Source organism: Felis catus, chromosome A3, assembly GCF_018350175.1.
Source record: "Felis catus isolate Fca126 chromosome A3, F.catus_Fca126_mat1.0, whole genome shotgun sequence".
NCBI classification, from domain to species: Eukaryota; Metazoa; Chordata; class Mammalia; order Carnivora; family Felidae; genus Felis; species Felis catus.
The window spans coordinates 15,084,695-15,110,946 of NC_058370.1; the positions used below are offsets into that span (position 1 = coordinate 15,084,695).

A 26,252-nucleotide genomic window follows, 5' to 3' on the forward strand; every position below is an offset into this window, starting at 1 on the left:
TTTTTTTTTCAACATTTATTTATTTATTGGGGACAGCGAGAGACAGAGCATGAACGGGGCAGGGGCAGAGAGAGAGGGAGACACAGAATCGGAAACAGGCTCCAGGCTCTGAGCCATCAGCCCAGAGCCCGACGCGGGGCTCGAACTCACGGACCGCGAGATCGTGACCTGGCTGAAGTCGGACGCTTAACCGACTGCGCCACCCAGGCGCCCCCATTTAATTTATTCTTGCAATAACTTTATTGTTTCTGTTCTAGGAAGAGGCAACTAAGGCTCAGAGCTGCCTTAGCAAGGGGTCCAACAATTGGACCTGAGAACTGACAGCCTAGGATTTGAATCCTGGCTGTGTGATAACTACTAGGCTGTAAACACCACCTCCCACCCTTTCACAAAACAGTTCACGGCTTCTCTGATAGTAACGGCATGATGGTCTCTTCTCCTGCTAAAGCCGGTCCATACTAGAGCCAGCCTCATAGGTTAAGAAGATTAAATAAGTTAATCTAGATCTAGTATGACTAGCCATCCTGGTTTGCCTGGGGACCCTGGAACCATCCTGGAAGGGAGACATTCAGTTTCAAAGCCGGGAAAGTCCTAGGCAAATCAGGACACGTTGGTATTCCTACCTGGATGAGTGCTTGGTGCTAAATACACGTTCAATGGACACTAATCTTTATTGCTTCTCCTTTCCTCTTTCATCCATTTGATAACAAAAAGGTAGCAAGCACTTACTGTGTGCCTGTCCCAAGAGCTGGGAACACTGTAGGCAGCATATGGAGATACTGTGCAGAGAACCTAGCTTCAGAGGTTCACCAAAAAACCCCACAGAAAACAAACAAGGTTCACAGTCCCTGAGAAACACCAAACCTCCCTCTGGGGTGATTCCAGCAGCCTGTGCACTGTCCTCCTGAGTGGGCAGCACTTGCTTGGATCCCAGTGGGAGACGTCTCTGGGCCTGTTAGGACCCTAGTCAGTGACCCAGAGACATTTAGGGGGGTCCCATAGTGAAGCCTGGCAAGGAGAGGTCTTCAGATGAATGTGGCTGGAAGGGAAGGAAAAAAAAAATGTGCCTCCGGCATTGATTTTGTGGGTGGTTCCAATTACCACGCACATTTTGCTGGATGAGGAAACTGAGGCTCAGTGACCCAAGTGAAGTGACTTGTCCAGGATCATGCAGAAAGACATGGGCGTTTGGCATCTGAACCAAGGTCCCAGAGAAGCAAGGACTGTTGGGACTGGGCGGGTCAACTCCTGCACTTCCCTCCCTCCTTCCCGGCTTGGGTCCCCCACTTGTCTTGACAGCGGCCGGGCCTGTCACGGGGCTCCGTACAGCCCTCTCCACCCTCCCGGCTGCCAGCGTTCCGCCCCATCCCCTCCCAACCCCCGAGGGAGGAGGGGAGAGCGGGAGAGAGGAGGGGGGTCGGAGAGGCCCGGCATTATAAAGGCTGCTGGAACAGCACAGCCCGCCAGACCCCGCCGCCCGGATCCCCTGCGCAGCCCGCCGCACCACGTGACCCCGCCGACCACCCAGCTCCGCCGCAGTGAGTCGGGGCGCGTCCCCATCCACCCCCAGACCCTCGCCGAGCCGCCTGGTCTACTGAGCCCGGGGAGGGGAAGAGATCCCATGAAGGAGGGTGCTGATATGGGGGGGGGTACCAGGCCGAATCTCGATGGCAGGAATTTAGGACCCAGCAGAGCCGGGAGACCCGGGAGCCCGAGTTTGGGCAGGCAGCCCCCTTTTCTCCCCCGGCGCGGGGCCTGGGAGACCGCAAGCCACCCCCCAGGAATGCGCGTGCAACCGTTCCCATGGTAACATGCAAGCCGCGCCCGCCCTCTGCTAAAGGAAAGGGGAGGTGGGGGGGGGGCGCTGGTCACTGGGAGGTCCAAACTCGTCACGCGGCGGGTGCACGGGGGGACTGAGGATGTCCCTTCCCCTTCCCCCCCCCGTGCCCCAAATCCTCTGGGAGCCAGAGCGCGAGTCGCATCGCCCTTCTGAGCCTCAGTTTCTGCATCTGCCAAATGGAGGCAATATAATTGGTTCCGAGTTCCCCGAAGAGCTATTTCGAGGGTAACCACCTCGCCAGCCCCTCTTCTGGCTGGACAACTGGGGAGTGGGTTTTAGCGGCCCAGATGACTCCAGCGACCCCACCCCACCCTAGGCCCGCTCGCCATGGCCCTCTTCGGGGCCCTCTTCCTAGCGCTTCTGGCAGGCGCTCAGGCCGAGCTCCCCGGCTGCAAGATCCGCATCACCTCCAAGGCGTTGGAGCTGGGTAAGGCGCGGGGCCGGATGAGGGTGGGTGAGGGAGGGGTCGCTCCAGCAGTGGGCGCAAGACCTAAGGGCCTCGCTGCTACTTCAGTGAAGCAGGAGGGCCTGCGCTTTTTGGAACAAGAGCTGGAGACCATCACCATTCCGGACCTGCGGGGCAAGGAGGGATACTTCTACTACAACATCTCTGAGTAAGTAGGAGACCCGGAGGGCGGGGTCTCGGACTCCGGGGTGGAGCCTCTGCGTTGGGGGCGGGACCTAGGGGTGGGGAAATTGGCTGGGTCTGTGGGGCGGGTGGGGGCGTGGCCAAACCGGGGAGGCGGGACTCAAGAAACTGGACGGGGCTTTGAAAATAAAGGTCAAGCCCTCCGACGTAGGCCGGACTAAGCACCGCGAAGCAGGAGGCTTGGGATTGAGGTGTAGCCAAAAGAGCACCGAAGAGGCGGAGTCACGAAACTTGCCCAGGGATGAGAGTGGGGGTCTAGGGTACCCGGGAGAGGTGGGACAGGTCAGGGGAACAAGAGATAAGAGCCTTGCTTGGGATGGTGGGGATAGGAGAATTGGGATATGGAGCGGAGCTCAGCCGATGGAGACAAAATCAAAGGACTCTGTTAAAAGACCAGGTCTAGCGACCATGGGGTGTGAGAGGGAAGGGAATGGAAGCAATAGGCTTCTAAGAGAAGGGGGGAAGCTCCTCTCTGAGCTGTCCAAGTCCAGGCTGGGCACTCGAGGGGCAACGGAAGAATTCGTTCCACCCGCCCCGGTTTCCCCAGGCCTGGACTGGAAGAGAAGGGAACGAATTTCCTGTAGTTGGGCGGGGCCCCCTCTTCGCTGTCCTGAATATGACCCCGAGGCCTCCTGCAGGGTGAAGGTCACAGAGCTGCAGCTGACATCCTCTGAGCTCCATTTTCAGCCAGAGCAGGAGCTGATGCTACAAATCAGCAACGCCTCCTTGGGGCTGCGCTTCCGGAGACAGCTTCTCTACTGGTTCTTGTGAGGATCTGGCACCCCTAGGGGAGTGGAGGGGGGATCTGGAGGGCTGGGATGCTGTGGGGCTGTGGGCAGCCCTTTCGCCTGAGTCACAGTTTCTTCATCTGTACAATAGGGAAAAGCATACCCACTACATAAGGGTTGATAGGGCTTGGTAAAATGGTAAACTGCCGAAGTGAAGCCTTATTAAGAGGTATCATGATACATATGGGGTGGGTAGCGGGGTAGAGAAGCCGCGGTTAAGCTCCAAACTGGACATTAAATGCCCCGCACCCCCTTGGCAGCTATGATGGGGGCTACATCAATGCCTCTGCCGAAGGCGTGTCCATCCGCACAGCTCTGCAGCTCTCCAGGGACCCCACTGGCCGTATCAAAGTGTCCAACGTCTCCTGCCAGGCCTTGGTCTCCAGAATGCACGCAGCCTTTGGGGGAACCTTCAAGTAAGCCCTGTCTCCAACCCCAGTTGCACCCAGGGCACCCCCTTTGAGCCTTACTGGCCATCTGCCTAGTGCAATGCAAAGTGCACAGGCTTGGGAATCAAGCCAACTGGGTCCAAATCTCAGTACTCTCATTTCCTGGCTGTGTGACCTTGGGTAAGTCATCGAAGCTCTGTGCCTCAGTTTCCCCGTTGGTAAGATGGGGATGATAATAGAAGCTCTTTTATATGATGTTAGGAGGACTCCTTGTTAATATATGTAAAAATATTTAGAACGGCACCTGGCATATTAGTGGCTAGCTTCCTAGACAGAAGTCATTGTGAGGATCAGTAGGCAGTTGGGCGTGAACTTGGTTCTCAATAATTGGTAGCTCTTGGGGCGCCTGGGTGGCTCCGTCAGTTAAGAGTCCCAGTTCAGCTCAGGTTTGAGTCCTGTGTCAGGCTCTGTGCTGACAGCTCAGAGTCTGGAGCCTGCTTTGGATTCTGTCTCTCTCCCTCTCTGTCCCTCCCCTGCTCACGCTCTGTCTCTCTCAAATGTAAAATAAAACAACAACAAACATAACTGGCAGTTCTTACTACTACTTAACAAAAAAAAATAGCACACTTCCAGGTTTGGGGCTGAGAAATGGACTTTGTGATAGTTCTCAAAGAGATGGGAGAGAAAATATGGTGGATTTATCATCTGGTGTTGGTACAGTGCAAGCTTGTTGTTGTTGTTTATTTTTTTTTGGAGAGAGAGGGTGCGCACAAGTGGGGGAGGGGCAGAAAGAGAGAGAGAATCCCTAGCAGGCTTCACACTGTCAGTGCAGAGCCCGATGCAGGGTTCAAACTCATGAACTGTGAGATTATGACCTGAGCCGAAATCAAGGGTCAGATGCTAAACAGACTGAGCCATCCAGGTCCCCCTCAAGTTTTTATTTATTTATTTAACAAATAAAGTGCATGCCGGTCCCTGAGGATGCATAAAGGAGCTCAGAGCCTAGTTGAAGGGACAAAACATTTACCATCAGGGCTTTAAGGGAGGAACGAAGAGAGTACTCCAGGGGTTCAGAAGAGGGTAGTCTGGGAAGACTGCCTGGAAGAGGAAGCATCTGGGCCCGGACTGGGGGAAAATATAGGACAGGAACATTGAGGGTGGAAGGGAGGGCATGAGTAAGCCTCTGGAGGTGGGGATGCTCGCAGCGGGTCTGAGGAACTGGGGGTAAATTCAGTTTGGCTGGTGGGAGCAGGGGTTAGGAGAGGTCTTTCGGATCAGGCTGGAGAGGGGATTTGGAAAACCTTCATTAAAGAGCTGGTGCTTCGGGTCAAAGTTGAGCCACCTCCTCGCCATGTCTCTGGCCATTGATTTCTCCTGGACCTGGGTTGGGGTAGGGCAGTGTCTGGGCTCACACGGTCTCTCCCCTCCTTGCAGGAAGGTGTATGAGTTCCTCTCCACATTCATCACCTCGGGGATGCGCTTCCTCCTCAACCAGCAGGTACGGCAGTGGTGGTGGTGGTGGCGGGTGGGGTGCCCTCCGTTTTGAAGGCCCTGACTCTGGACCCCGCCCTGCAGATTTGCCCCGTGCTCTACCATGCAGGGATGGTGCTGCTCAATTCCCTCCTGGACACCGTGCCCGGTGAGTTGGCGCTGGCTGGGCGGGGAGCTCTGGGCCACGCCTGGGGCTGGACTGGGGGGTAGGGAGGAGGCTGGGTATACAGCTGCCAGGCCATGGCTCAGAGCAGGCAAGGCCCCTGCCACACCCTGGGTTCCCATATGGCCTCTGCTGCGGACTTGCCCTGTGTGACCCCAGGTCAGTACTCACTTCTCTCTGGGCCTTGCCATCTTCGCCTGGCTGGGGTGCCTCCCCGTGGGGTTGCTGTGAGCATTAGCTGCGTGACGATTGTCAAGGTCCTCTGTCTTTATGTGCTCGCTGATCATTGGGACCCCGTGTGTGTTCGTCCCCTGCACTTAATAGGTGCTCAACTAACATGGATTCCCTTTTCCTAAGCTTTGACCTCTGTCTGCTGTGGGGTAGAGATCACCGTGCCCCCTACACGGGGCACAGGGAGGGAGGGAGGAGGCAGGGAAAACTCATGAGGGCAGGGAATCCCTTGTCATGTTGTTTCGTGATCTGATAAAAGCCCTGTAGTAGTGGTGGTGGTAGGAGGAGTAATAGCAGCTTCTTCCCACATAAAGCTAATTTGATCCCCGCAACAACCCTATGAGGGAAGATTGATGACCATCATTTACGGGTGAGAAACAGGCCCCAAAGGGTGAACACCTCGCCCAGCGTGACACAGCGTGAGTGACTGAGCTCCTTCCCACAGTACGCAGCAATGTGGATGAGCTTGTTGGCATCGACTACTCCCTCCTGAAGGATCCTGCAGCTTCTGCCAGCAATCTGGACATGGACTTCCGGGTGAGCTGCCTGGCTGGTGTGGCATCTCTGACCTGTCCCCTGCGTCGCTGCCTTTGTCTTCCTGAACCACAGCTCTGATGAGGCCACTCCGTTGCTGAGCCTGCCATGGCTCCCCATTGCCTACAGAATCAGGGTCAACTCCTGGGGCCGGCCCCACCTTTCTAACTTCACCCTGTTTCTCTGCGGTCATTCTTTCCCAAATATGCACCCTCGTTTCCTACCTCAGGGCCTTTGCTCATGCACTGCCCTTCCCCATCTTCCCTGAAGGAGCTGGACATACGGCTCTATGCACATAATCTCATTTCACTCTCACGCCTGTGTGAGTCAGGCACTTCTGTTTTATTTATTTTGGGGATGTGGACACTTGCTCGAAGGGGTGATGTCACTTGCCCAAGGCCACACAGCTACTACGTGGCCATTTCCTTTGCTCCCCACAGTGGATGGAGTGTAGCGGTTTCAGAGCAAGGATTAGAGCTGGCATGTCTGAAGTTCAGGTCCTGGCTCTGCCACTTACTTGCTGCGTGATCTTAAGCAAGTGGCTTAGGGGCACCTGGGTGGCTCAGTCGGTTAAGCATCCGACTTCAGCACAGGTCACGATCTCACGGTTCGTGAGTTCGAGCCTCACGTCGGGCTCTGTGCTCCCCTCACGTGGGGGAGGGGCAGAGAGAGAGGGAGACGCAGAATCCGAAGCAGGTTCCAGGCTCTGAGCTGTCAGCACAGAGCCCGACGTGGGGCTCGAACTCACAAACCGTGCGATTGTGACCTGAGCTGAAGTTGGACACTTAACCTACTGAGCTACCCAAGCACGCCCCCCCCAAAATTTTTTTAAGCAAGTGGCTTAACCTTTCTGTGCCCATTTCCTACTAATATGTAAATGGCTATAATACAGTAAGAAAACATCTCTCACGGAGGATTATGTGGATTAAAGGAGTTGGTGTATGTCAAGGGCATGGAAGAATTCCTGTGTAAGATGTAAGCAGCAGCTATTATTGCTGCCATATATCGTTCAAGGCCCACTGAAATGCCACCTCCTCCTGAACCCTTTCCTGAGCTTCCGTTCTCCAGTCTGACGGGAGTGCTCCCTTGAAGCTGCCCTCCTCTGCATGCCTTTTTAAGAATTGTGCTAATGAGGGTGCCTGGCTGGCCCAGGTGGGAGGAACATGCGACTCTTGATCTTGGGGTCGTGAGCCCAAGCCCCACGTTGGGTGTGGAGATTAAATAAATAAAACTTAAAAATTGTGCTGAGGAGTCCCCTAAGGACAGCAGCTGGGTCTGACCCCCACCATCCCTCACAGTGCCTGCCACAGGGTGTGGGAACATCTGGGTGCTGGGCCAGTCTGCCTCGGCCTTGACCCTGATCCCCCAACTGCAGGGGGCCTTCTTTCCCCTGGCGGAGGGCAACTGGAGCTTGCCCAACCGGGCGGTTGAGCCCCAGCTGCGGGAGGAGGAGCGGATGGTGTACGTGGCCTTCTCCGAGTTCTTCTTCGACTCCGCCATGGAAAGCTACTTCCGAGCGGGTGCCCTGAAGCTGTCACTGGTGGGGGACAAGGTATGCCAGGGCCTGTTTGTGGGATGGGCAAGAGGGGCCCTGTCACGGAGCTCCTGATGACCCTGCTTCACCCCCAATTTCCCTACCCAGGTGCCCCACGATCTGGACATGCTGCTGAGGGCCACCTACTTTGGGAGCATCGTCCTGCTGGTGAGTGCGGGCAGGAGGTAGGCACCTGGCCAGGGTGGGAGGGCATAGCACCTGCATACCAGTGAGGGAACGGTGGAGGCGTGCGGGTGGAGTCCCCCCGAGGCCACTGTGGAATAGACAGAAGGCCTGGCCTCCTGCCTGTGACCCGGTCCTCTTATTTGTCAAACTCATTTCCAAGTCCTTGAAGGGCCCTTGCTACTTCCTGCTCTTCATGAAGCTATGAGGACAGGCTGAGACCCAAGCTCTGTAAGCGTAGGGGCGCTTTAACAATGACTGATGTAGTCTTTTTTCTTTTTAAGTTAGTTAATTAGATTGTTAAATAATCTCTATGCCCTTTGTGGGGCTTCAACGCACGACCCCAAGATTAAGAGTCTTGTGTTCTACTGACTGAGCTAGCCAGGTGCCCCTGATGTGGTTTTCTTTTTTGCCTTATTTTCCCTTGTTTAATGGAGGAGTTCCCACCTACTCTTTCAAAATGGAAAAAGCATCTTAGTGACCATTAAAGGACTTGCCCTTAATTTCCTTTATACTATACAACCTCACAGAACTGTCATGAGTATTAGCTGAATCAATTCACGCAAAGGGACTGGAACAGCACCGGGTGCAGAGTAAGTGCTCAGGAAACACTCACTGGCTGCTGTTCTTATCATCGCTGTTAGCACCATCGTCTCCATCAACCTGATGGCCAAGCGTCAGTAAGAGTGTGGACTCTCTTGCCAGACTGCCTGGGTCTGAATCCCAGGTTCTGCAACTGGAGGACCACATAACCTTGGACAAGTACTTAACCTCTCTGTGCCTCAATTTTCCCATCTCAAAAATGAGTAGAATACCTGCCTCACATGGTCATTGAGAGGTTTCAATGGGCTAACACAAGTGAAGTAGCAGTGCCTATCGGACAAAGGACACGGCAGGTTAGAGAGAGGAAATATGGCAGAGAGAGGGGATATTTGATGCAAACACAGTCTCAGGAGTCTGGTTGAAGATGGATCCCCACGACCAAGAGCTCAGGAAGGCAGAAAAGGAGGAGACATTTCTAGAATGAGACATTCCCTTGTGTGAGCAAAGGCACAGAGGCTGGACACAATTTTGAAGGGTCTGGGAAGCCACACCAGCCTTCATATTTGTGTGCCTGGGCTCCCAGCGGGCAGAACCTGAGCCAGCCCTCCTCCCCTCCTGGTGCTCATCAGGGAACAGATCTGGGTTTTGACCCACCCTCGCTCCTCTGTCCCCAGAGCCCGGCGGTGATCGACTCCCCGCTGAAGTTGGAGCTAAGGGTCCTGGCCCCACCTCGCTGCACCATCAAGCCCTCGGGTACCACCGTCTCTGTCACCGCGAGTGTCACCATCGCCCTGGTCCCGTCCGACCAGCCTGAGGTCCAACTGTCCAGCATGATTATGGTGCGGGCACCAGATTAGGAGCTACTGAGGGTCAGGGAGATGCGGGCTGTTGATCCTCTGGGTCCGTAACACCCCCCTCCCAACTCCTTGCCTGCAGGACACCCGTCTCAGCGCCAAGGTGGCACTCCGGGGAAAGGCGCTGCGCGTCCAGCTGGACCTGCGCCGGTAAGCAGATGGCCAAGATCTCGGGCAAGCCCTTAACCTCCCTGAGCCTCCGTGTCTTCAGGTTAATTGCACCTGCCCAACAAGTGGGGAGCTGAAATTCACTCAGATCTACAGCCACTGGAGAGCTAAGGTCTTTGTTAATGCATAACAAATGCATCTTATTCAAGGGTAACTTCTCTGCCTTGTCTTACACCCGAGAGAGAGGCAGAACAGATATTATGAGGTGTCCAAATTGGCCCAGCAAGGTTAAAGAACGTGCCCTCAGTCACACAGCACAGAGCCAAACAACATGGGTTCGGGCAGAAACCTCAGCACAAATTCTGTGATCTTGAGAAGAGTCACTTTATCTTTCTAAGCTTCATTTTCTTCATGGGCTAAACGTAGGGAAAAGTAGCATCCATTTTGTAAGGTTGTGCTGTTTGTGATGCTAGCCACAGGTGCTAGGGGTTAAATGAGATACTGCAGGGCAGTAGTTAAGAGCCTAGATTCTAGAGGCAGATTCTGCCATTTACCAGCTGTTGAGACCTCAGACAAATTACTTAACCTCTCTAGGCTTGATCCGCCCCATCTAAAAAGCGCGAGTTGTTTAACAGTGCCTACTTCTTAGGGTTGTTAGGAGGATTAAGTCAGTTGGCATTTTAAAATATCTTAATGATAGTTAACTTTTTGTAACACGCTTAGTATCTGGTAGGGAGGAAGCTCTGTACGTTCTGTTAAATAAACACAAACAACACAGGCAAAGCTGCCAGCACGAGTCTGGCGTAGAGGAAGCGCTCAACAAATTAAAAGTAGTAGCCTTGGAAAAGAGGAACCCAAAGAGGGAGAAATGACTCACCCAGGGATGCACACCTGGAAAGCGGCAGAAGCCCCGGACAGGTGTGTAGGTGGGAGCATTGCGGGCTGAAAGTCAGGGGCCTTCTGGCGGGTAGGCCTGGGTGGCCTGAGGAAGGGGAACTTCCAGGGTTCGTGCCCACCAGACACTTGTCTCCCATAGGTTCCGAATCTACTCGAACCAGTCTGCACTGGAGTCGCTGGCAGTGAGTTGGGAGTGGCGAGGGGGCCAGGGCTGGGTTGGGGCCGGGCAGCTAAGGCAAGTCCGCTTCCTGCTGGCTGCCCTGACTTCCTGCCTCCTCCCTCCCAGCTGATCCCGCTGCAGACCCCTCTGAAGACCATGCTGCAGATTGGGGTGATGCCCATGCTCAATGGTAGGGCTGGGGACGGGAGGGAGGAGAGGGAAAGGAGAGGGGAGCTGGGTGGACCCAGGTTGAGCCCGCTGCTCCCACCCACAGAGCGGATGTGGCGGGGGGTGCAGATCCCACTACCCGAGGGCATCAACTTCGTGCGCGAGGTGGTGACCAACCATGCGGTGAGTGGGGGTGGGGAGTGAGTGATGGAGAAAGAGGGCAGAGCCTTCCCCCCACTTCACGACCCTGACCTCCCTCTGCTGTCAGATCCCAGCCCCTCCCTTATCAAGTTTCGCTCCCATTTTAATCTTCCATCAGACCTCAGCCCTCTGCACAGGCTGTGCCCTCACCTGACAACACTCTTCCTGGATCCCACTTTAACACCTGAGCTAAGAGGCCATCTCAGAAGCCCTCCTTGACCCCCACAGGCCACGCTCCTGCAGCCTCTTTCACACCCTTCACAGGAGTTAGAACTTCTTTGAGGCTCCTCTCCCACTAGATTGAGAGCCCTTCAAGGCCAAGGGCCTGTCTCGATCTTTAGATTTGGGTCTCTGTAATGGAATGAAGAGGCTCCCCTCTCTGCCCCACTGCACAGGGCTTCCTCACCATCGGAGCCGACCTCCACTTTGCCAAAGGGCTGCGAGAGGTGATTGAGAAGAACCGGCCTGTCAGCACCAGCGACACCTCGGCATCCAGTGCCCCACCACCTGCCACGACGGCTGCCTGAGCCCTCAACCCCACGCTGGCAGGGGCATCCAGGACTTCGGCCCTCTCGGCCCCTCCCAGCCTATAGCATCCTGTGTAACCCCCAGTGCCACAGAGAAGACAGGGTTTTAAGCTGTACCCAATTTAATTCCATAATCACACTCAATCCATCAATTAGTCCGTCCACCCTCCCCGCGGGCTGTCCTGAGCTCTGCTGTGTTCCAGTGCATTAAGGGAGGGGGCCAGGCCGCACCCCAGTCAGGAATAAAGTGCTAACTCCCCCAGGCTGTCTACGTGAGGCACTGGGGCCCGGTCTGGGAGGCAGAGGGCTGTGGGGGAGGCAGGGGCGGGGGAGCAGTTCTGGAGGCAGGGACCTGCCCCACAGGGGCATTTTGCATAAAGGTGGACCTCCCTTCTAGCAGGAGGGGCCAGGAAGAGGGGCTGGATCAGGCAGAAGGGGACCAGTCTCCGTGGTCATCAGTATGGCTGCTTATTCAGGAAGCGAGAGAACATGGTGAGGGCAGCTTGGGGCTTGTCGGTGGGGACCATGTGTCCAGCGCCCTAGGAGCAAAGCTCTGTGAGATTCCTCTTCTTGTGTAACCCCTGCCCCTGGGCGCCCCTCCATCCTACTGGATCCCCTCAGCCAGCGACCTTCCTCTTCTCCCAAGCCCTGCATTCTCCCCACCCTACCCAGAACGCTTGCCCTTAGGGGGCCAGATGGTAAATGGGTGTAAAAGGGAGTCGGAAGGAGAGGACGGGTGGGTTCTGCCCCATCCCCTCCAGCCAGGTAGCCCTTGCCAGGCCCAAGCCCTACCTTGATGGTGAGAAAGGCGATGTGGGAGAACTCCTTCACGAAGCCTGCGATCTGCTCCCCGCTGTCCCCATAGTCCACTAACCAGGGCCGGCGCTGGACCTCCATCTGCCCCACCAGGGAAGCCTTAGCAGCCTGTGGCTGTCCCCAAATCTCGCTCACATCTGCCAGCAGGACCTCAGGGGCCCGAACTCCCCCCAGGTTTGTCCTCTCTGTCTGCCAGAGCCAAGCTGCCAGGCACAGCTGCCCTATCCCTGCACCCAGCCTCACCCCAGAGCCGGGATCCTTGCCTTACCTTCTGGTTCAGGGAATCCACAAACCACTCGTCCCCCATGAAATTGCAGGCCATGTCCACATCTCCGTTGTAGAGCAGGATCCGGTATTTCTGGAGCAGAGCAGGGGGGGAAGTGGGAGGGTCTGGAATGAGCCCAGGCCCCAGCCCTTCCCGGGTTCAAGCCTTACCCCCTCAGGGAATTCGAGGGGCCTTGCTAAATAGCACAGAGCAGGAAACACTCAGGTTTTCTGACTGTTTCCTACATGACTGGTGTTTTACTAAATGCTTTACCTACGCAAGTAGATACCATTAACCCCATTTTATAGGTGGAGAAACCAAGTCTCAAGATGGGAAAAACTTGCCCAGGGGCGCATGGCTAATGAAGGGACGTACACACAGACGATCTGACCCCTAGAGGTTATGCTCTAACCACTGGTCCTAGCCTGGCTCTGTCAGGATTTCCTAGATGACCTTGGACAAGGCCCTCTCCCACCCTGAACCTCCATTTGCTCGTTTGTAACACATTCTCGCCAGCTCTTCTCAATCCAAAAGCTCCTTGGCTGATGCAGCCTCCTACGACAGAGCAGCATGGGGTGGGGACAAAGCAAGGTTCAAATCATGACCCTGCCAGTCACTGGACTTCATTTCTTGGAGTTTCAGCTCCCCGTGTCCGGAGTGGCACGCTAAAGGGGGCCCCGCCTTGTCGTGCCGCTCCAGGGTCCTGAAGCTGCTGGTGGACCCAGCTGTGCCGCTCCCACTCACCTGTGTGGTGAGCAGCTTAAGGTACTGGGACTGCATGCTTTGGTAGAGACGGCGGTACTGTATATTCACCAGGAAGCTGCGGGAGCACGTGGGCGGGTCCCAGGAAGACCAGGTAGAGGGAGAAAAAGAGATCAGATCTCCTCTCCCGTCCCCTCCTACCTCCAGGCTCCAGCCTGGGAGGCAGAGTTGGGATTCAGTCCCCTCCTCAGGCATATCATCTCTCTAGGACTTACGTGGATGGGGGGCTGGGATTCAGCCCACCCCCGTGCAGAAACGCATATGGGAACATTTAGTGATTGGTTTGCAACGGGCATTTAGTGTGCAGGAGCCCACCGGTGGGAGAACCACAGCCTGTAACAGCAGTAGGGCAGGGGCACTGGCCAATCAGCACAGACCTGAGTGGCCCCCGCTCTGCCAGGCGGCATCCTTTTACTCATACGGGTCATAGGAGATCTCTGCAGCTGGGGACTATATTGGGGTGGGGGTGGGGGACAGTGTCTATTTACTAAATGCCAGGGGGATAAATCGCTATTTTACCAGCCCAGGTGGCCATTTAAGAACGAACTGGCTAAATATCAATCAATTTAGGGGCTAAACACCTGCACGGGACCCTGTGTCACACCCTGGGTGCCTGAAGCGCCCCCACAAGAAACCCTAGCCAAGGGATCCTGGGAAACCTTTCTGATACCCAGGAGCCCCAAGTGCCTGCCACCCCTGGGGCCGCGGCTGGCCGCAAAGCCTCACTTGCACATGTCCCAGTGGGGCAGCTGCTCGGGGATGTGGAGGGCCTTCCGCACATAGGGGTTGTTGAGGTACGTGGAGGCGGCTGTGGTGTTGGTGCAGGGGGGATCCATGCGCAGCCTATCCCCAGAACGCAGCAGTGCCTGGGGGCACAGACGGCAGGTCAGGGTCTTCGTTTCCTTGCCTCCCCCACCCCCGCCACCCCCCCGCCACCAGGAGAAAGTCCATGCTCGTCCTGCACACCTGATGCCATGTCCGCTTCAGCGGCAGGCGAGTGAAGATGTTGCCCAAGTCATGGAGCACAATGGCGTCCTTCTCGTACCTGCAAGTGAAGCGGGGGACGTGTGCCTCAGCCTCCAGATGGGGGCTGGGACTGGCCCCCAGGGCACACGGCAGGGCCTACCTTAAACGGCCAGGCACACCCCCAGCACATGGGGCATAGAGGTTGTAAATGTTGAGGCCGGAGTTGCCCACGATGCGGGACACTTCCTGCAGCTGCAATGATACATGGGAGCCACCGTGCTTCACAGAACCCCGGCCTCCCCATGATCTCACCAACTCGTCCCAAGATTGACGGCTCTCCTACTCCACTTCTTGTCATTACCCTTCCCCCACTTTTTTTCCACAGGCAGGGAAACTGAGGCTCAGTGGAAGGAATCTGCCAGACCTGGGTCCAGAGCCTACTGCCGCTACATCCTAGCACTGTGACCTCAGGCGAGTGACTTTAACGTTCTTGGCCTCCGTTTCCTCTTCTGGAAAACGTGGATAATACGATCTCCCTTAAAGGAATCTTGAAGATTAAATAATCCATGTTGATATAGTTCGGCCCAGTGCCTGGCACAGAGTAGATGCTCGACAAGAGGGAGATCCTTTCCCTCACAGGGGTTATGGGATTTGCCTAGAAAGTCCCAGGAAGTAGTGGTGGGAACACATCCCTAGACGTGTCCCAGAGGACATCAAATTGCTGGAGGAGGCAGGATAGGAAAGCAATAGGGGATGGGGTCAGGGAGGCCCGAAGGAGGAGATGTGGTCCTATTCTCAGGGCCGGGGGTGTCAGGGGTGACACAGGTTGGGCGGCAGAACCTCACATTGGTCATGCATTCTGGGTCTGTGTTGTCATAGAAGTTACACTTGTTCTGAGAGCAGCAGTGGGTCTGGAGAGAAGACCAGAGCCTGTAGGAGACGCATGAAAGTGTTCAGGCCCAAGGTGGGCCTCCCACCTTCCACATCCAACCTCCCGCCCCCACCTGACCCCAGCCAATGAGGAAACAGATCACAGGGGATGGTATGCAAGTTCCAAACCTAGCTGCTCTGGGGCCACACAGCCAGCCCTCCTGAGTCCATTTAAGTTCCGGTCTCCATTCTTTGGCCTTTCAGCACCAAACACGTCTAGCAATCCCAGCCCCCACCCCCTGCTCAGAAACTAGGGTAGGGCCTGGGGTATCATGTGCCTGGAGGGCAGACCTGAGACCTCAAGACCTGCCCCACCCTAGAGATTGCCCAACTGCCCCCTCCCATACCTGTTCCCAAGGAGGCCGTGGTAGTAGGCGAAATAGACCAGGGAGTTGTCATTCTGCTCGTAGGAGGAGAGTCCGTTGCCCACAGCCAGCCCCTGTGAAACACCCAGGGCATTCAGGTCATCTGGAGCGAGAGGGGGAGCCTCCCCTGACTACACCCAGACCTTCAGCAATCTGGAAGCTGAAATCCAAGGTGGTTTGTGGGGAGGCCACTTGAAGCTAAGAACAGAGCTGGCTGGCTGACAGGTGAGCTTCCTGTTGTGGGAGGCACATGAGCAGAGACAGGCCACCCAGTGGCAAGCATGTTACAAAGGGGACCAGGTTGGACAGAGAAAATGGCCTCTTTCACGCTGCTAACCACAAGGCCAGGACAAGTTGCCTCTCTTCCCTCCTGCAGCGGCCCTGTACCTGAAGGTTCATGCTGGGATCCTGCATGACCAACACTGCCAGGGTGGGGATGTAAATGCCGGCATAGCTCTCTCCTGTCAGGAAGAGCTCGTTGTCCTTGTACTCCGGGAAGAGGCGGAAAAAATCCTTAAGGGCCTCAAAATTACTCTGGGCGACCTAGGGAAAAGAGGAGGAGAGGATCAAAACGCTTTGGTATTTGAGCTGGAAAGAATCTGAGATAACGACATCCACCCGCTCTGAGCAAGAGGAAGTGGCTTGGCCAAGACCACACATAGCATGTGACAGAGCCAAAATCCAGACTCCAAGGCCACGCTCTTTCCGTCCCGGGTCTCGCTGCCTTTAGAGAACCAGGGAGGCTGGGGCACAAGGGCAGGCACTGGACTCACCTCCGTGTCATTGGTTGCATAAGACTTGTCATCAGAGTAGGAGAAGCCCACCCCCGCTGGGGACTCAAGATACAATACGTTGGCAATCTGGAGGGGAGGAGGAAGTGAACTGAAGAGGAATCCCCAACCCATCCAAGTGCTCAGACACCCCCACAGGACCCCCCGGCTCCGGCTATACCAGGTTCCAGGAATAGGGGTTGTACTCCAGGGTGGCACCATCTGGCTGCACCTGAAGAGGAAAGAGATGGCTAAGTCCCAAGGACTAACTGGGCGGAAGGAAAGGGCGACCGTGCTGGGCAGTTCACATTTGGGCAAAACCCTTGAAAGGTACAGACAGTGAAACGAACGGTACAGATGGGGAAACCCAGGCTCAGGAGAAGGGCGCGCTTGGGAAAAACCTCCGAGTCCCGTTCTCCCTCCTCCCGGGCCCTTTCCTTCAGGAATGCTTCCCTTGCTGGTCAGGGGGCAGATGGTGGCTTTCGACTCACCAGGAAGGGGCCGTGCTCCGTGAGGAAGCCGTCTAAGGAGCTGCAGCCCGGCCCTCCGTTGAGCCAAAGCACCACAGGGCTGCTCTTGGGATCCTTCTGGGACTCCACAAACCTGGGAGGGGAGGCAGAGCAGGGTGGGTGCAGGCGGAGGGGCCCCTTCCAGCGCTCCCTGCTCTCAGGCTCCCTCAGGGGTCTTCAGACCCTCCCCCACCCCGCGCCCGTCACCTCCCCGCCCGGGAACGGGGTGGGAGGTGGCGCAGACCAGTAGTGGAGGTGCTTGGAGCCGGAGCCGCGGAGGTAGCCTGAGTACTGGCGGAAAGCTGGCTGCTTGGCCAGCCCGGGCAGGCACTGGATCTCATCCAGGTCCGGCGCTGCCCGGCCCGGGGGCGCCCAGGCCAGGAGCAGCAGCAGCAGCAGTAGCAACCACCGCGGCGACAGCGCGGCTCCGACCATCTGCGGGAGGAAGTGGGGCCGACTGTTTCCGCGCTCCCTTGCTCCTCCAACGCTTCGGTGCGATCGCCCCGCGGAGGAGCTGACGGCGCGGCGGCTATAGGAGCCCCCCAACCCGGCCCGGCCCCAGCGTCCGCCCGCCCGCCGCGCCGCCCAGGACCGCGGGTCCCCTCCAGCCTCCAGAGCGACCTCACCTCGGCTCCCCAGCGTCGTTGCTCTCCCGGAGGGGCTCGGCCACGGGAAGTCATGTGGAGTCCGAGTCACGTGGGCGCCGGCGCCACGTGACAGTCTTCCTCCGGTGCCTCTCAGGTCTCCGGGGACCCCGGGGACGCAGGCGGCGGCGGCGGCCGGCACTGGGTCAGAGTCCGCGGGCTTCTCAGGTTATCTCGCGGGCGCCAGCCATCGGATGACCCAGATGTGGGCGGCCAGGATCCCCCGGCCTCCCGGGGGCCCCGGTCCAGGCAGGATGGCTGAGCGAGCGGCGCTAGGACCCCCGGGCAGAGCCTCGGGGAAGGGGGTGGGGGGGGGGTGGAGTGGGAGGGATACCTTACAAGGTGCCCCCGCGGTCACCCTCAGAGCACGCCGCCCAAAATAGCCCCCGGCGCCCGCTGGCCTGTCTCACGGCTGGGAGATGGCTGCTGTCTCCGAGCCCGTGGACTTGGGTGCGCCTTGGAGAGCCGCGCGCCCCGAGCCCCCTCCCACCCGCTTCCACAGGGTGCATGGTGCCAACATCCGCGTGGACCCCTCCGGGACGCGGGCCACACGCGTGGAGAGTTTCGCTCACGGCCTGTGCTTCAGTCGCGAGCCGCTGGCCCCGGGCCAGGTATTCTTGGTCGAGATCGAGGAGAAAGAGCTGGGCTGGTGCGGGCACCTGCGCCTCGGCCTGACTGCGCTAGACCCTGCCACTCTGGCCGCGGTGCCCGAGTTTTCGCTGCCCGACCTGGTCAGCCTCGGCCACACCTGGGTCTTTGCCATCACGCGCCATCACAACCGCGTGCCCCGGGAGGACGGCCCGGAGGCAGAGGCAGCGGTCCCCAGCCGCCCCCCAGCCCTCCTGGTGGAACCCTATCTGTGCATTGAGCAGTTTCGCATTCCCCGAGACCGCCTGGTGGGCCGCAGCCGGCCCGGGCTCTACAGCCACCTCCTGGATCAGCTGTATGAGCTGAACGTGCTGCCTCCGACCGCGCGCCGCAGCCGCCTGGGCGTTCTTTTCTGCCCGCGCCCTGACGGCACGGCGGACATGCACATCGTCATCAACGGCGAGGACATGGGTCCCAGCGCCCGGGGGCTGCCAGCCGCCCAGCCCCTCTACGCAGTGGTGGACGTCTTTGCCTCCACCAAGAGTGTGCGCCTTGTCCAGCTCGAGTATGGCTGTAGGTATCCCACCCCCTGGGCAGCGACCCCTCCTGGCCCAGTGTGGGACAGGAACTTGCGAGGACTCCCAAGCCAGCTAGCAAGGCCTTGGTCTGTCCAGCATTTGTTTAGAAGTTGGGGAATCGAATTTCCAATTATGCCTCTGCTTGTGATCTTGGACAAGTGGCTCTCTGGCTCTGGGTCTCAGTTTAGCCATCTCAGCTGTGATGGATTAGGATGCTGGCTTTGCCAGTATTTTCTGTATTAACCTAGAATCCCTAGGGCAGGGATTCTAAACTGATTTTACATCCAGGCTGCTTTGAAATCGTGTGCCCTTTTATTCGACAAATGCTCCTAGATTTAGGCATACCAGTTCAAAGGCACTGTAGGCCCCGGATTGAGAGCGTCTTAATCCTGAGGTCTGGTTCTTTATAGCTCTGCTAAGCTCTTTATTTATTCCTGTGATCATTTTGTGGATTCACTGAACTAGAACCCACTCTGTCAGGCCTATGCCGGAAGCTGGGTGAGCATAGGTGAATCAAGCACTACCTATATCCCCGGAAGCTGCTAAGGAGGGGTTAAAATAGAAATAGGGCTGCAGCAATGTCAAAGTTTGGAAAAGAGGTGCTTATCTTGACCACATGAACAGCCCCATGACTCAGGCTGGGCCTGGAGAGCAGAAGGAACTTGCCCAAGTTAATGACAAAGGGAGAACCGAGACCTAGATCTTTTGGGTCTCAGCCTCAAGTTCAGTTTGCCTTTGACAGCCTTCTTTCCACAGTGCCGTCCCTGCAGACTCTGTGCCGCCTAGTCATCCAGAGGAGTGTGGTGCACCGGTTGGCCATCGATGGGCTCCACCTGCCGAAAGGACTTAAGGATTTCTGCAAGTATGAGTAAGGGCTTGCGGCCACCCCGGAACAGGGCCACCAGAGCATGTCCTGGCTCTGGAGCTGTGGCTGGTCCGAAGCTGGCCATCTTGCTGCCAGCCAGGCCTGGAAATAAACACACCGATGCTGACACTGATCACTGGAGGGTCTCCTTGCCCTGGAAGCCTGTGAGGGGCACTTTTTAGAATTGTTGTGGGTCAGCAGGTCAGAGCAAGAGAGACCATTTTATTTTTTTAAGTTTATTTATTTTTGAGAGAGAGAGAGAGAGAACGAGTGGGGAAGGGGCAGAGAGAGAGGGAGAGAATCCCGAGCAGGCTCCACACTGTCAGCACGGAGCCCGATGCTGGGCTTGAATTCACGAACCATGAGATCATGACCTGAGCTGAAACCAAGAGTCGGGCGCTTAACAGACTGAGCCACCCAGTCACCCCAAGAGAGAACATTTTAGACATTACCTAGACCAGTGGTACCCAGCCTGTCTACTCATTAGGGTTATCTGGGATACCTAGAAAGCTGATGCCCCAAACTCCATCTCCAGAGATTCTCATTCCATTTGTCAAAGGATTAGGCCTAGACATCGTTGCTTTGTAAAAACAGCCTGGAGGTTCTAACATAGAGTCAGGATTGAGAAGCGCTCCTTTAGAATAGAGGTCTTGACTTTGGCATATATTATAACCACTTAAAGACCTTTGAAAAATACTGACAACTGGGTCTGACCCTGGGATTCTGATTTAATTGGTCTGGGATGAGACTGGACCTCAGTATTTTTAAAAAGCTCCCAAGAGAACTTAATGTGCACCCCAGTGTGCGACCCGGGTCCCAGACCAACGATTTCATTTTGCAGTCGGGAAACTGAAGCCTAGAGATGGGCACGTATTCCAGAGGCACACAGCAAACTCCCTCTCTCATACTGCAGAGCACAAAGCACTCGCCTCCTTTATTTCTATCTCTGATCTTTTGCTTCCATACAAATAATCGCATTTAATCCTCACAACGCTGGTGAGGTGGTGGGCGGCCATTACTCCCACTTTAGAGAAGACTGTCCAGGAATAAAACTGTCAAAGTGACTCGCCCAAGGTAGAGGTAAGAACCTAGAATGTCCGGTCCCTGGTCCAATGCTCTTTTAACCCCATCCCATTGTCATATACGGGTTCTAGAATGAACAGGTCAGTGCCGTGAGGTGGGTTCCAGGTGTACAAGGGAGGGACTATGAAGTGACGTTCTAGAATGGTGGAAAGGGTAGGAGAGGAGGCAGGTGACTGTTCCCTCACAAACGGGAGCTTTGGGGCAGACATGTCCTATTTCATGTCTCCACAAGCTCATCAAGGTCTTCTGCCTTCCAGCCAAGGTGAGAGAGGGTCTTCTGGAACTGGAGGGGGCACCACAACTTCCCCTGAGAACGTGTTTCCTGCCTCCTGGGAGGTGGAGGTTCTGCGGGGGATTTGGGGGCTGGCCCTGGAGTCAATTCTCTGAAGAACGCCATTCCAAAAGTCCTTGCCGGTAGCTACCTGCCTGCTCACTCATTCATTCAACAAACACTTCTCCGTTACTTATTCGATGTTGGGGCCTGGGGATGTGGGTATGAGTAAAACACCTAGTTCCTCACCACTAGACAGCCCTGCTGGGGCTCCTGTTTCCAGTGCTCTGCTCCTATGCCCTGCCCCTCAGGGCCTCCTCAAAGAGACCGAGAATAACATTCCATCTCCTTCCTGTCTCTACAGGTGGGGCTGCTTCTCCGGGCGCATCCCTTGGCCTCTATAGTGCTGTAGAGCCAGTAGTGGTGGCCCCTGGTGGACTAGGCCCACTGAGCCAGAAACCTGAGCAGGTGGCGCCTGCTGCCCAGGCCCGGGCCCCGGCCCTGGCAGTGCCGGAAGCCAGGGGCTGCCCTGGGGGGGCTAGCTGGGAGACCCTGCGGCGGAAGGAGTACAGCCGATACCACCACAAGTCCCCCCACGCGAGGCAGCCGGAGAGCTTGGGCTGGGAGGACGGCTGCTCCAGAAACAGAGCTCCCCACCTGGGTGGCCCCAGCAGGCCTGGGCCCCTGCTGCTGTGTGGGCTGTCACCAGGGATTTTACCCATGCCCTCTGAGGCTGGGGGGAAGGAGGCCGGCTCCCAGCCTGACATCTGCATCCTTACCCTGGCCATGATGATCGCTGGCATCCCCACCGTGCCTGTCCCCGGCCTGCGGGAAGAGGACCTGATCCGGGCAGCTCAAGCTTTCATGATGGCCCATCCGGAGCCAGAGGGGGCTGTGGAGGGGGCGCGGTGGGAGCAGGCACGCGCCCACGCAGCCTCTGGGCAAATGCCCCTAATGGGATCCAGGAGAGGCCAGCCTCCTGGCTCCTGCTTGTAGCTGGATGAAATAGCACCAGACACACAGGGTGGCTTCTCCGTATGGTTTTTGGGCAGACAGGATTGGGGGTGCCTGTGGCAAGGATGGGGACAGGGCAGTCGTTGGAGCTGCTCTGACGAACGCAAGTCTTTCATCAGGGTCCAGACCCCAGGAAGTTTCTCCAGATAGCACTAAGTCAGGAAATAGATCTTATCAGAGGAGTTATGATGAAAATTACCTGAGGTAGGGGGCCCGGCTCGGAGTGGAGGTCGCTTTTGTATTGTTTTGGGATCCGATCAAGATTTCTTGGACAACGTCCTAGGCAATGTGAATTTTCCTCTTGCCTTACATTTCCCGGCCAGCGGAGGGCAGGTGATGGGAGCAGAGGCAAGGAAGGAAAATGAACAGTTATTTGAGCACCCACTGGGCACTGGGCCCATTACATGCAGGCTCTCCTTTAGTCTTGCCAATGCTGTGAGATCTCCATTTTTACAGATGAACAGATTGAGCCTTTTTAAGGGTGGCTTGCCTGAAGTCTCAGAGCTAGTAACAGGCACAGCTAGGCCTCAGAAATCAGGCAAGGAACCAGGATTTGCATGTAGTGTCAGACTCCAAGTCTTTCTGCGATATTTGCTCTGCTGCCTTCTAGAAGACAAAAAACTAGACAAGTGCTGGAATAGGCAACATTTGACTTTAATGACCTCTGGGTGGGGGATAGGGGACAAAGGCTGGGATCCACCTTCTCTGTGGGTCAGGTGAATCATCTAATGACTGGGGAAGCTGTTACCAGGCCCCTGCCCTTGATCTCCACTGTCTTATCCTAGAGCAGGGGGTCACCTGTTTTTGCAAGGCTCTTGAGCTAAGAATGGTTTTTAACCTTCTGAAAAGGCTGTCAACGCAAAACCAAGCCAAGAATATACAAGAGAGACTGTGCCCAGCAAAGTCTAGAGTATTTACTGCTAGGCCCTTTACAGAAAAAGTTTGCTGACTCCTGTCTTAGGAACTAGACACATTTTAGGTAGCAGTCTGCAGTAGAATAGAAGAGCCTTGTCCTTTCCTGGAGGGAGGGCCCATGGAAGTACAACAGTGTGAGGGCATGTTGGTGTGTGTGTGTCGGGGTGGATGTGAGTGTGTACGTGTGTGTGAGCATCTCTGGGCACAGGGTAATCAGAGCTGGACCTGCTCATAAGGGCCGATCCAGCTGTCGGCCAGTTCCCGCAAGGTGCTGTACCTCCGTTCAAACTCCTCCTGGCTGCAGTGCTGCAAGAGCTGACTCACCTCCTCAGTGAGGAGCGCCACGGCCAAGTGCTTGTCCAGTGTCTCACTCCACTTGCTGCCCAGGATGTTGTCTAGACTGGCAGCACAGCCTGCTGTCCACTGGGCTGGCAGCATGTCGGGCTGGAGCACCTGGTGGCGGGCACTGAGCAGGGCTAGGATGTGGCGGCAGGGCAGGTGGAAGGCCTGGTTAAAGTAGCAGCTGCAGCTGGCAGGGGGCTGAGGCTGCACCCTATGGGTGTCCTCCAGGATCTGTATGTTCACCTTTTCTGAGCCGGAGCCAATGAGGTGCACCGATTTCTGGACCACAGCAAGCTCACCCAGGCAGAGCTGGGCCGCTGGCCCCGTGCAGATGGCATTGAGGGAGTGCTGGATGCGGGCTTCTACTAACTGCTCCACTCGGGGGCTTTCGGGGCTGACGTCTAAGGGGGCGTGATTGTTCTGGGGACTCAGGCCCAGGCTGGAGCTTGCCTTGTCTCCAGAGTTCTGCTGCATGTATCGGAGCAGCAAGGTCATGCCTTGTTCCACACACGGGGTGGTGCCAAAGAACTGGCTGAGGACACGGGTGGTGACCTCCAGGCCCTGGAAGTAGCGGCTGCTCTCAGCCCGGCTTCTCCAGCGGTGGGCCAGCCAGATGCGGTCATTGAGCAGCCAGTGTGAGTGGAGCTCGGGCAGCTGGGCCGGAGGGATGCAGCTGCTCAGGAGCGTATACAACTTCCTCAGGTTGCCAGCTGTGGCCGAGCACATCGTGCTCTGCAGGGAAGTGAGAAGCACCCTCTCCACAGGCTGTTCAAGGGACAGCTGATAGAACTTGCCCTGGAGGAACTTACAGATGTGGAAGGCTGAGAGCAGGACCTCGGCTGCGGGGAACTCCATAGTGAGGGTGGGCAGGGGGAGGAAGTGGGGATCCACCAGGATGGTACAGACTCTCTCCCATGCTGGGTTAAACTTCTTAAACACCTGGAACATCTGGGCCAGGCCTTCAGCATCCTCCTTGGCGGGAATGGCGAAGTAGACCGCCCGGGCAAGATGACCCTCCAGCTGCACCCGAGGTCCATCTACCAGGAAGGTATATAGCACCTTGCCCACTGGGTTATAGGTCCGGTGGATAAATAAGATCTCAGGGAAATGGGCAAAGACACCTTGCATAAAGCAGCTCTGGTAGTTGAGGGTATCTAACTCAGCAGTCTTGCTAATCTGATACAGCAGCATAGGTGGGTTTGGGTCCTCAATCAGGAGCTCATTCAGCATTGTCAGGGCCATGGGGAGATGGGAGATGTCTTGATGCCAAGGTCAAAGTACTTTCTCTGCAAGGCTGCCGTCCAGGAGACTCTCAGGATCTCAAGCTCCAACTAAGTTGAAGCCTGAGGCTGGACTGTAGTTCCCAGATCTTGTTCCGAAGATGGGCCTAGGGAGAGGAACACAAGTTTAAGGCAATAGTAGGGGCTTAGCTCTTCAACTGTGTATCCAGACAATATTGCTCACTATGTAAGTATTGCTTATTACTGTGACAGTATTGCTTACTGTTCTGGGGGAGATACACAATAAACGTGTAAACAGATAAAGATATAACAAATAAGGAAGGTTACAAAGACCACAAAACTGGGTAACAGGTAGAGAGTAAGGTGGGGGAGGAAGGGATACTTTAGCTAAGGTGGCCAGGGAAGCTCTCTCCGGGTGGGGAGAGAGGATGACATTGGAGCTGAGACCAATTGGTAAGGTGGCCATAGGAAAATTCAGTTCCAAGAGATTGAAATGGGCGTGAAGGCTGGAGGTGCATGTGGCCTTTTTTTTTTTTTTCTTAAATAGCATTTTAAATATCTGTTTAGTGCTTTATATTTGCAAATTACTGCTGGCATCCATTCTTCCATTTGGTCCTGGTATATACAAGCGAACTGATTGCCCCCCAAATTGTATGATTCTGGGCAAGTCAGTGACACTCCCTCTGAGCCTCAACCCCTTGAACCACGAACAGGGGCTATCAAATGTGCTTGGCTTCTCCTGCCTCTCCATTAATCCCTCTATTAACTGCAGTACTCTGTTCAAATGTTTCCTCTATTTGGCCCCAAATCGGGTTACTGTCCCCATTCTACAGATAAGAAACTGAGGTTCAAAGAGGTTAAGTGACTTGCCCACCATTACTCTGTAAGTAGCCGGAAGCTGAGTCTTTGACTTCGGATCCTGACTGCTTTCCACACAGTACCTGAGGTCCAAACACCAGAGAGGGGCCGCAGCCTCTGACCTCTCACCTCTAACCCGGGTGGGAGGATGTAGATGTCAGACGTTCCCATTCGGAGTCCGGCCGGAGCCGGAAGAGAAGTCAACCTCCCACCCCTTTGGGGGCTGTGTCACGGCTGACCGCGGTCATCAACTGCCTCACACCTCCACGCCTTCAGAAATCACTCACCCACTGCCTGGCTCCGTCGCCATGTCTCCCTATTTGACCCTGCCTGACTCTGACTGACCTCTAGGCTCACCAACCGCGGCGCCAGCTTCGCCGTGACTCGGACCAATGGCCTCAAGAGTTCGCGGTCGATCTTTGGGGCATAGACCAATCGTAGCCTGGCGATTTGTGGGCGGGTGCTGTTCCTAGGGTTACGAGGGGCTCGGCTGGCGGTGACCAATGAAAGCCCGAAGATACTAGCATCCTGGCAAGCCTAAGCTCCGAGGCTGGAACTCCGGAGCCCCGCGTCTGGGGAGAAGACTCTGGAAGAGCCTGTTACTATGGAAACTCCTCAGAGGCCGAAAATGAAAAGGAAAATAAATTGCAGTGCTTTATGGATTTTTTTTTTTTTCTCTTTTCTGGCCAAATTCCAAAGCCCCGGGGATAGGAAAAGGTGCCTATGCAGTTGTACTGTATCTTCTGCCTAATGGGGAGATGGAGGCCCAGGTCTCAAATTCTGCCCTCTCCACCAGGGGTCAGGGGCCCAACCCTTAGAGTAGAGGAAATCCAGATCTCCTTGAGAGAGCTGAACCTTGGTGTTGCGCAGCCCCACCCCTTCCAGTGGTTTACAGAAGAAAGAGATCCAGAAAGGCGCTGTGACTTAAGATCCCGGTGCAAGCAAGAGGCAAGACCGACTGCTAACTTTGACCTCGGTTCCCCTGAAGGTGGTATCTTGGACAGCTGGGTAGCTCCCCAGCTTTAGGTGGTTAAGATTACCAACCAGCAACAACAACAAAAGTCCATGCTGGTGCTTAAAACTGAAACGGGGGCGTCCGGGTGGCTCAGTCAGTTAAGCCTCTGACTTTTGATTTCGGCTGGGGTCATAATCTCACGGTTTGTAAAATCAAGCCCTGCCTGGGACTCTGCGCTGACAGCGGGAAGACTGC

General features: G+C 56.1%; 5 protein-coding genes across 6 annotated transcripts; 3 read left to right on the forward strand and 2 right to left on the reverse strand.

The window, feature by feature from the left end:
- The first annotated feature begins 1,021 nt into the window (after positions 1 to 1,021).
- LOC111558945 (phospholipid transfer protein) lies at positions 1,022 to 11,522 on the forward strand. The gene is made up of 16 exons (XM_023249574.2): positions 1,022 to 1,538; positions 2,157 to 2,267; positions 2,355 to 2,454; positions 3,128 to 3,256; positions 3,538 to 3,693; positions 5,101 to 5,164; positions 5,242 to 5,305; positions 5,997 to 6,088; positions 7,461 to 7,637; positions 7,728 to 7,787; positions 9,020 to 9,184; positions 9,282 to 9,349; positions 10,344 to 10,386; positions 10,491 to 10,554; positions 10,639 to 10,715; positions 11,129 to 11,522. Exons 1-16 carry the CDS (start codon positions 1,169 to 1,171, stop codon positions 11,258 to 11,260), a joined length of 1,872 nt encoding a protein of 623 aa, XP_023105342.2. The 5' UTR covers positions 1,022 to 1,168; the 3' UTR covers positions 11,261 to 11,522.
- Positions 11,365 to 17,411, reverse strand: CTSA (cathepsin A). 2 transcript variants are annotated; one of them, XM_023249578.2, is made up of 15 exons: positions 17,270 to 17,411; positions 16,888 to 17,078; positions 16,626 to 16,737; positions 16,316 to 16,366; positions 16,138 to 16,224; positions 15,752 to 15,907; positions 15,347 to 15,438; positions 14,915 to 14,999; positions 14,230 to 14,321; positions 14,070 to 14,148; positions 13,830 to 13,969; positions 13,086 to 13,161; positions 12,345 to 12,434; positions 12,053 to 12,157; positions 11,365 to 11,799 (listed from the first exon to the last, which is right to left on the reverse strand). In XM_023249578.2, exons 1-15 carry the CDS (start codon positions 17,321 to 17,323, stop codon positions 11,716 to 11,718), a joined length of 1,494 nt encoding a protein of 497 aa, XP_023105346.2. In that variant the 5' UTR covers positions 17,324 to 17,411; the 3' UTR covers positions 11,365 to 11,715. The 2 variants fall into 2 exon arrangements, with proteins under 2 accessions (XP_023105346.2, XP_023105345.2); XM_023249577.2 differs by having other exon boundaries at positions 12,053 to 12,190.
- A 156-nt stretch (positions 17,412 to 17,567) lies between these two features.
- NEURL2 (neuralized E3 ubiquitin protein ligase 2) lies at positions 17,568 to 19,451 on the forward strand. Its single transcript, XM_023251185.2, has 2 exons — positions 17,568 to 18,448; positions 19,210 to 19,451. The coding sequence occupies exons 1-2, from the start codon at positions 17,707 to 17,709 to the stop codon at positions 19,323 to 19,325; spliced, it is 858 nt and encodes a 285-aa protein (XP_023106953.1). The 5' UTR covers positions 17,568 to 17,706; the 3' UTR covers positions 19,326 to 19,451.
- Positions 19,452 to 19,583: 132 nt separating this feature from the next.
- On the forward strand, positions 19,584 to 25,704 carry SPATA25 (spermatogenesis associated 25). Its single transcript, XM_003983420.5, has 2 exons — positions 19,584 to 20,663; positions 21,037 to 25,704. Exons 1-2 carry the CDS (start codon positions 20,543 to 20,545, stop codon positions 21,666 to 21,668), a joined length of 753 nt encoding a protein of 250 aa, XP_003983469.4. The 5' UTR covers positions 19,584 to 20,542; the 3' UTR covers positions 21,669 to 25,704.
- ZSWIM1 (zinc finger SWIM-type containing 1) lies at positions 22,320 to 24,185 on the reverse strand. Its single transcript, XM_023251192.2, has one exon. The coding sequence runs from the start codon at positions 24,183 to 24,185 to the stop codon at positions 22,815 to 22,817; it is 1,371 nt and encodes a 456-aa protein (XP_023106960.1). The 3' UTR covers positions 22,320 to 22,814.
- Positions 25,705 to 26,252: the final 548 nt, after the last annotated feature.

Coding starts and splice junctions, on each gene's coding strand:
- SPATA25 (XM_003983420.5), top strand. CDS start 20,543: ATGGTGGAAAGGGTAGGAGAGGAGGCAGGTGACTGTTCCCTCACAAAC. Junction 20,664..21,036: donor TCTTCTGCCTTCCAGCCAAG/GTGAGAGAGGGT, acceptor CTGTCTCTACAG/GTGGGGCTGCTTCTCCGGGC.
- CTSA (XM_023249577.2), bottom strand. CDS start 17,323: ATGACTTCCCGTGGCCGAGCCCCTCCGGGAGAGCAACGACGCTGGGGA. Junction 12,191..12,344: donor TGGATTCCCTGAACCAGAAG/GTAAGGCAAGGA, acceptor ATTTGGGGACAG/CCACAGGCTGCTAAGGCTTC. Junction 11,800..12,052: donor TCGCCTTTCTCACCATCAAG/GTAGGGCTTGGG, acceptor CTTTGCTCCTAG/GGCGCTGGACACATGGTCCC.
- ZSWIM1 (XM_023251192.2), bottom strand. CDS start 24,185: ATGGCCCTGACAATGCTGAATGAGCTCCTGATTGAGGACCCAAACCCA.
- LOC111558945 (XM_023249574.2), top strand. CDS start 1,169: ATGCAGAAAGACATGGGCGTTTGGCATCTGAACCAAGGTCCCAGAGAA. Junction 2,455..3,127: donor TTCTACTACAACATCTCTGA/GTAAGTAGGAGA, acceptor GGCCTCCTGCAG/GGTGAAGGTCACAGAGCTGC. Junction 3,257..3,537: donor CAGCTTCTCTACTGGTTCTT/GTGAGGATCTGG, acceptor CCCCCTTGGCAG/CTATGATGGGGGCTACATCA.
- NEURL2 (XM_023251185.2), top strand. CDS start 17,707: ATGGCTGCTGTCTCCGAGCCCGTGGACTTGGGTGCGCCTTGGAGAGCC. Junction 18,449..19,209: donor TGTCCAGCTCGAGTATGGCT/GTAGGTATCCCA, acceptor TTCTTTCCACAG/TGCCGTCCCTGCAGACTCTG.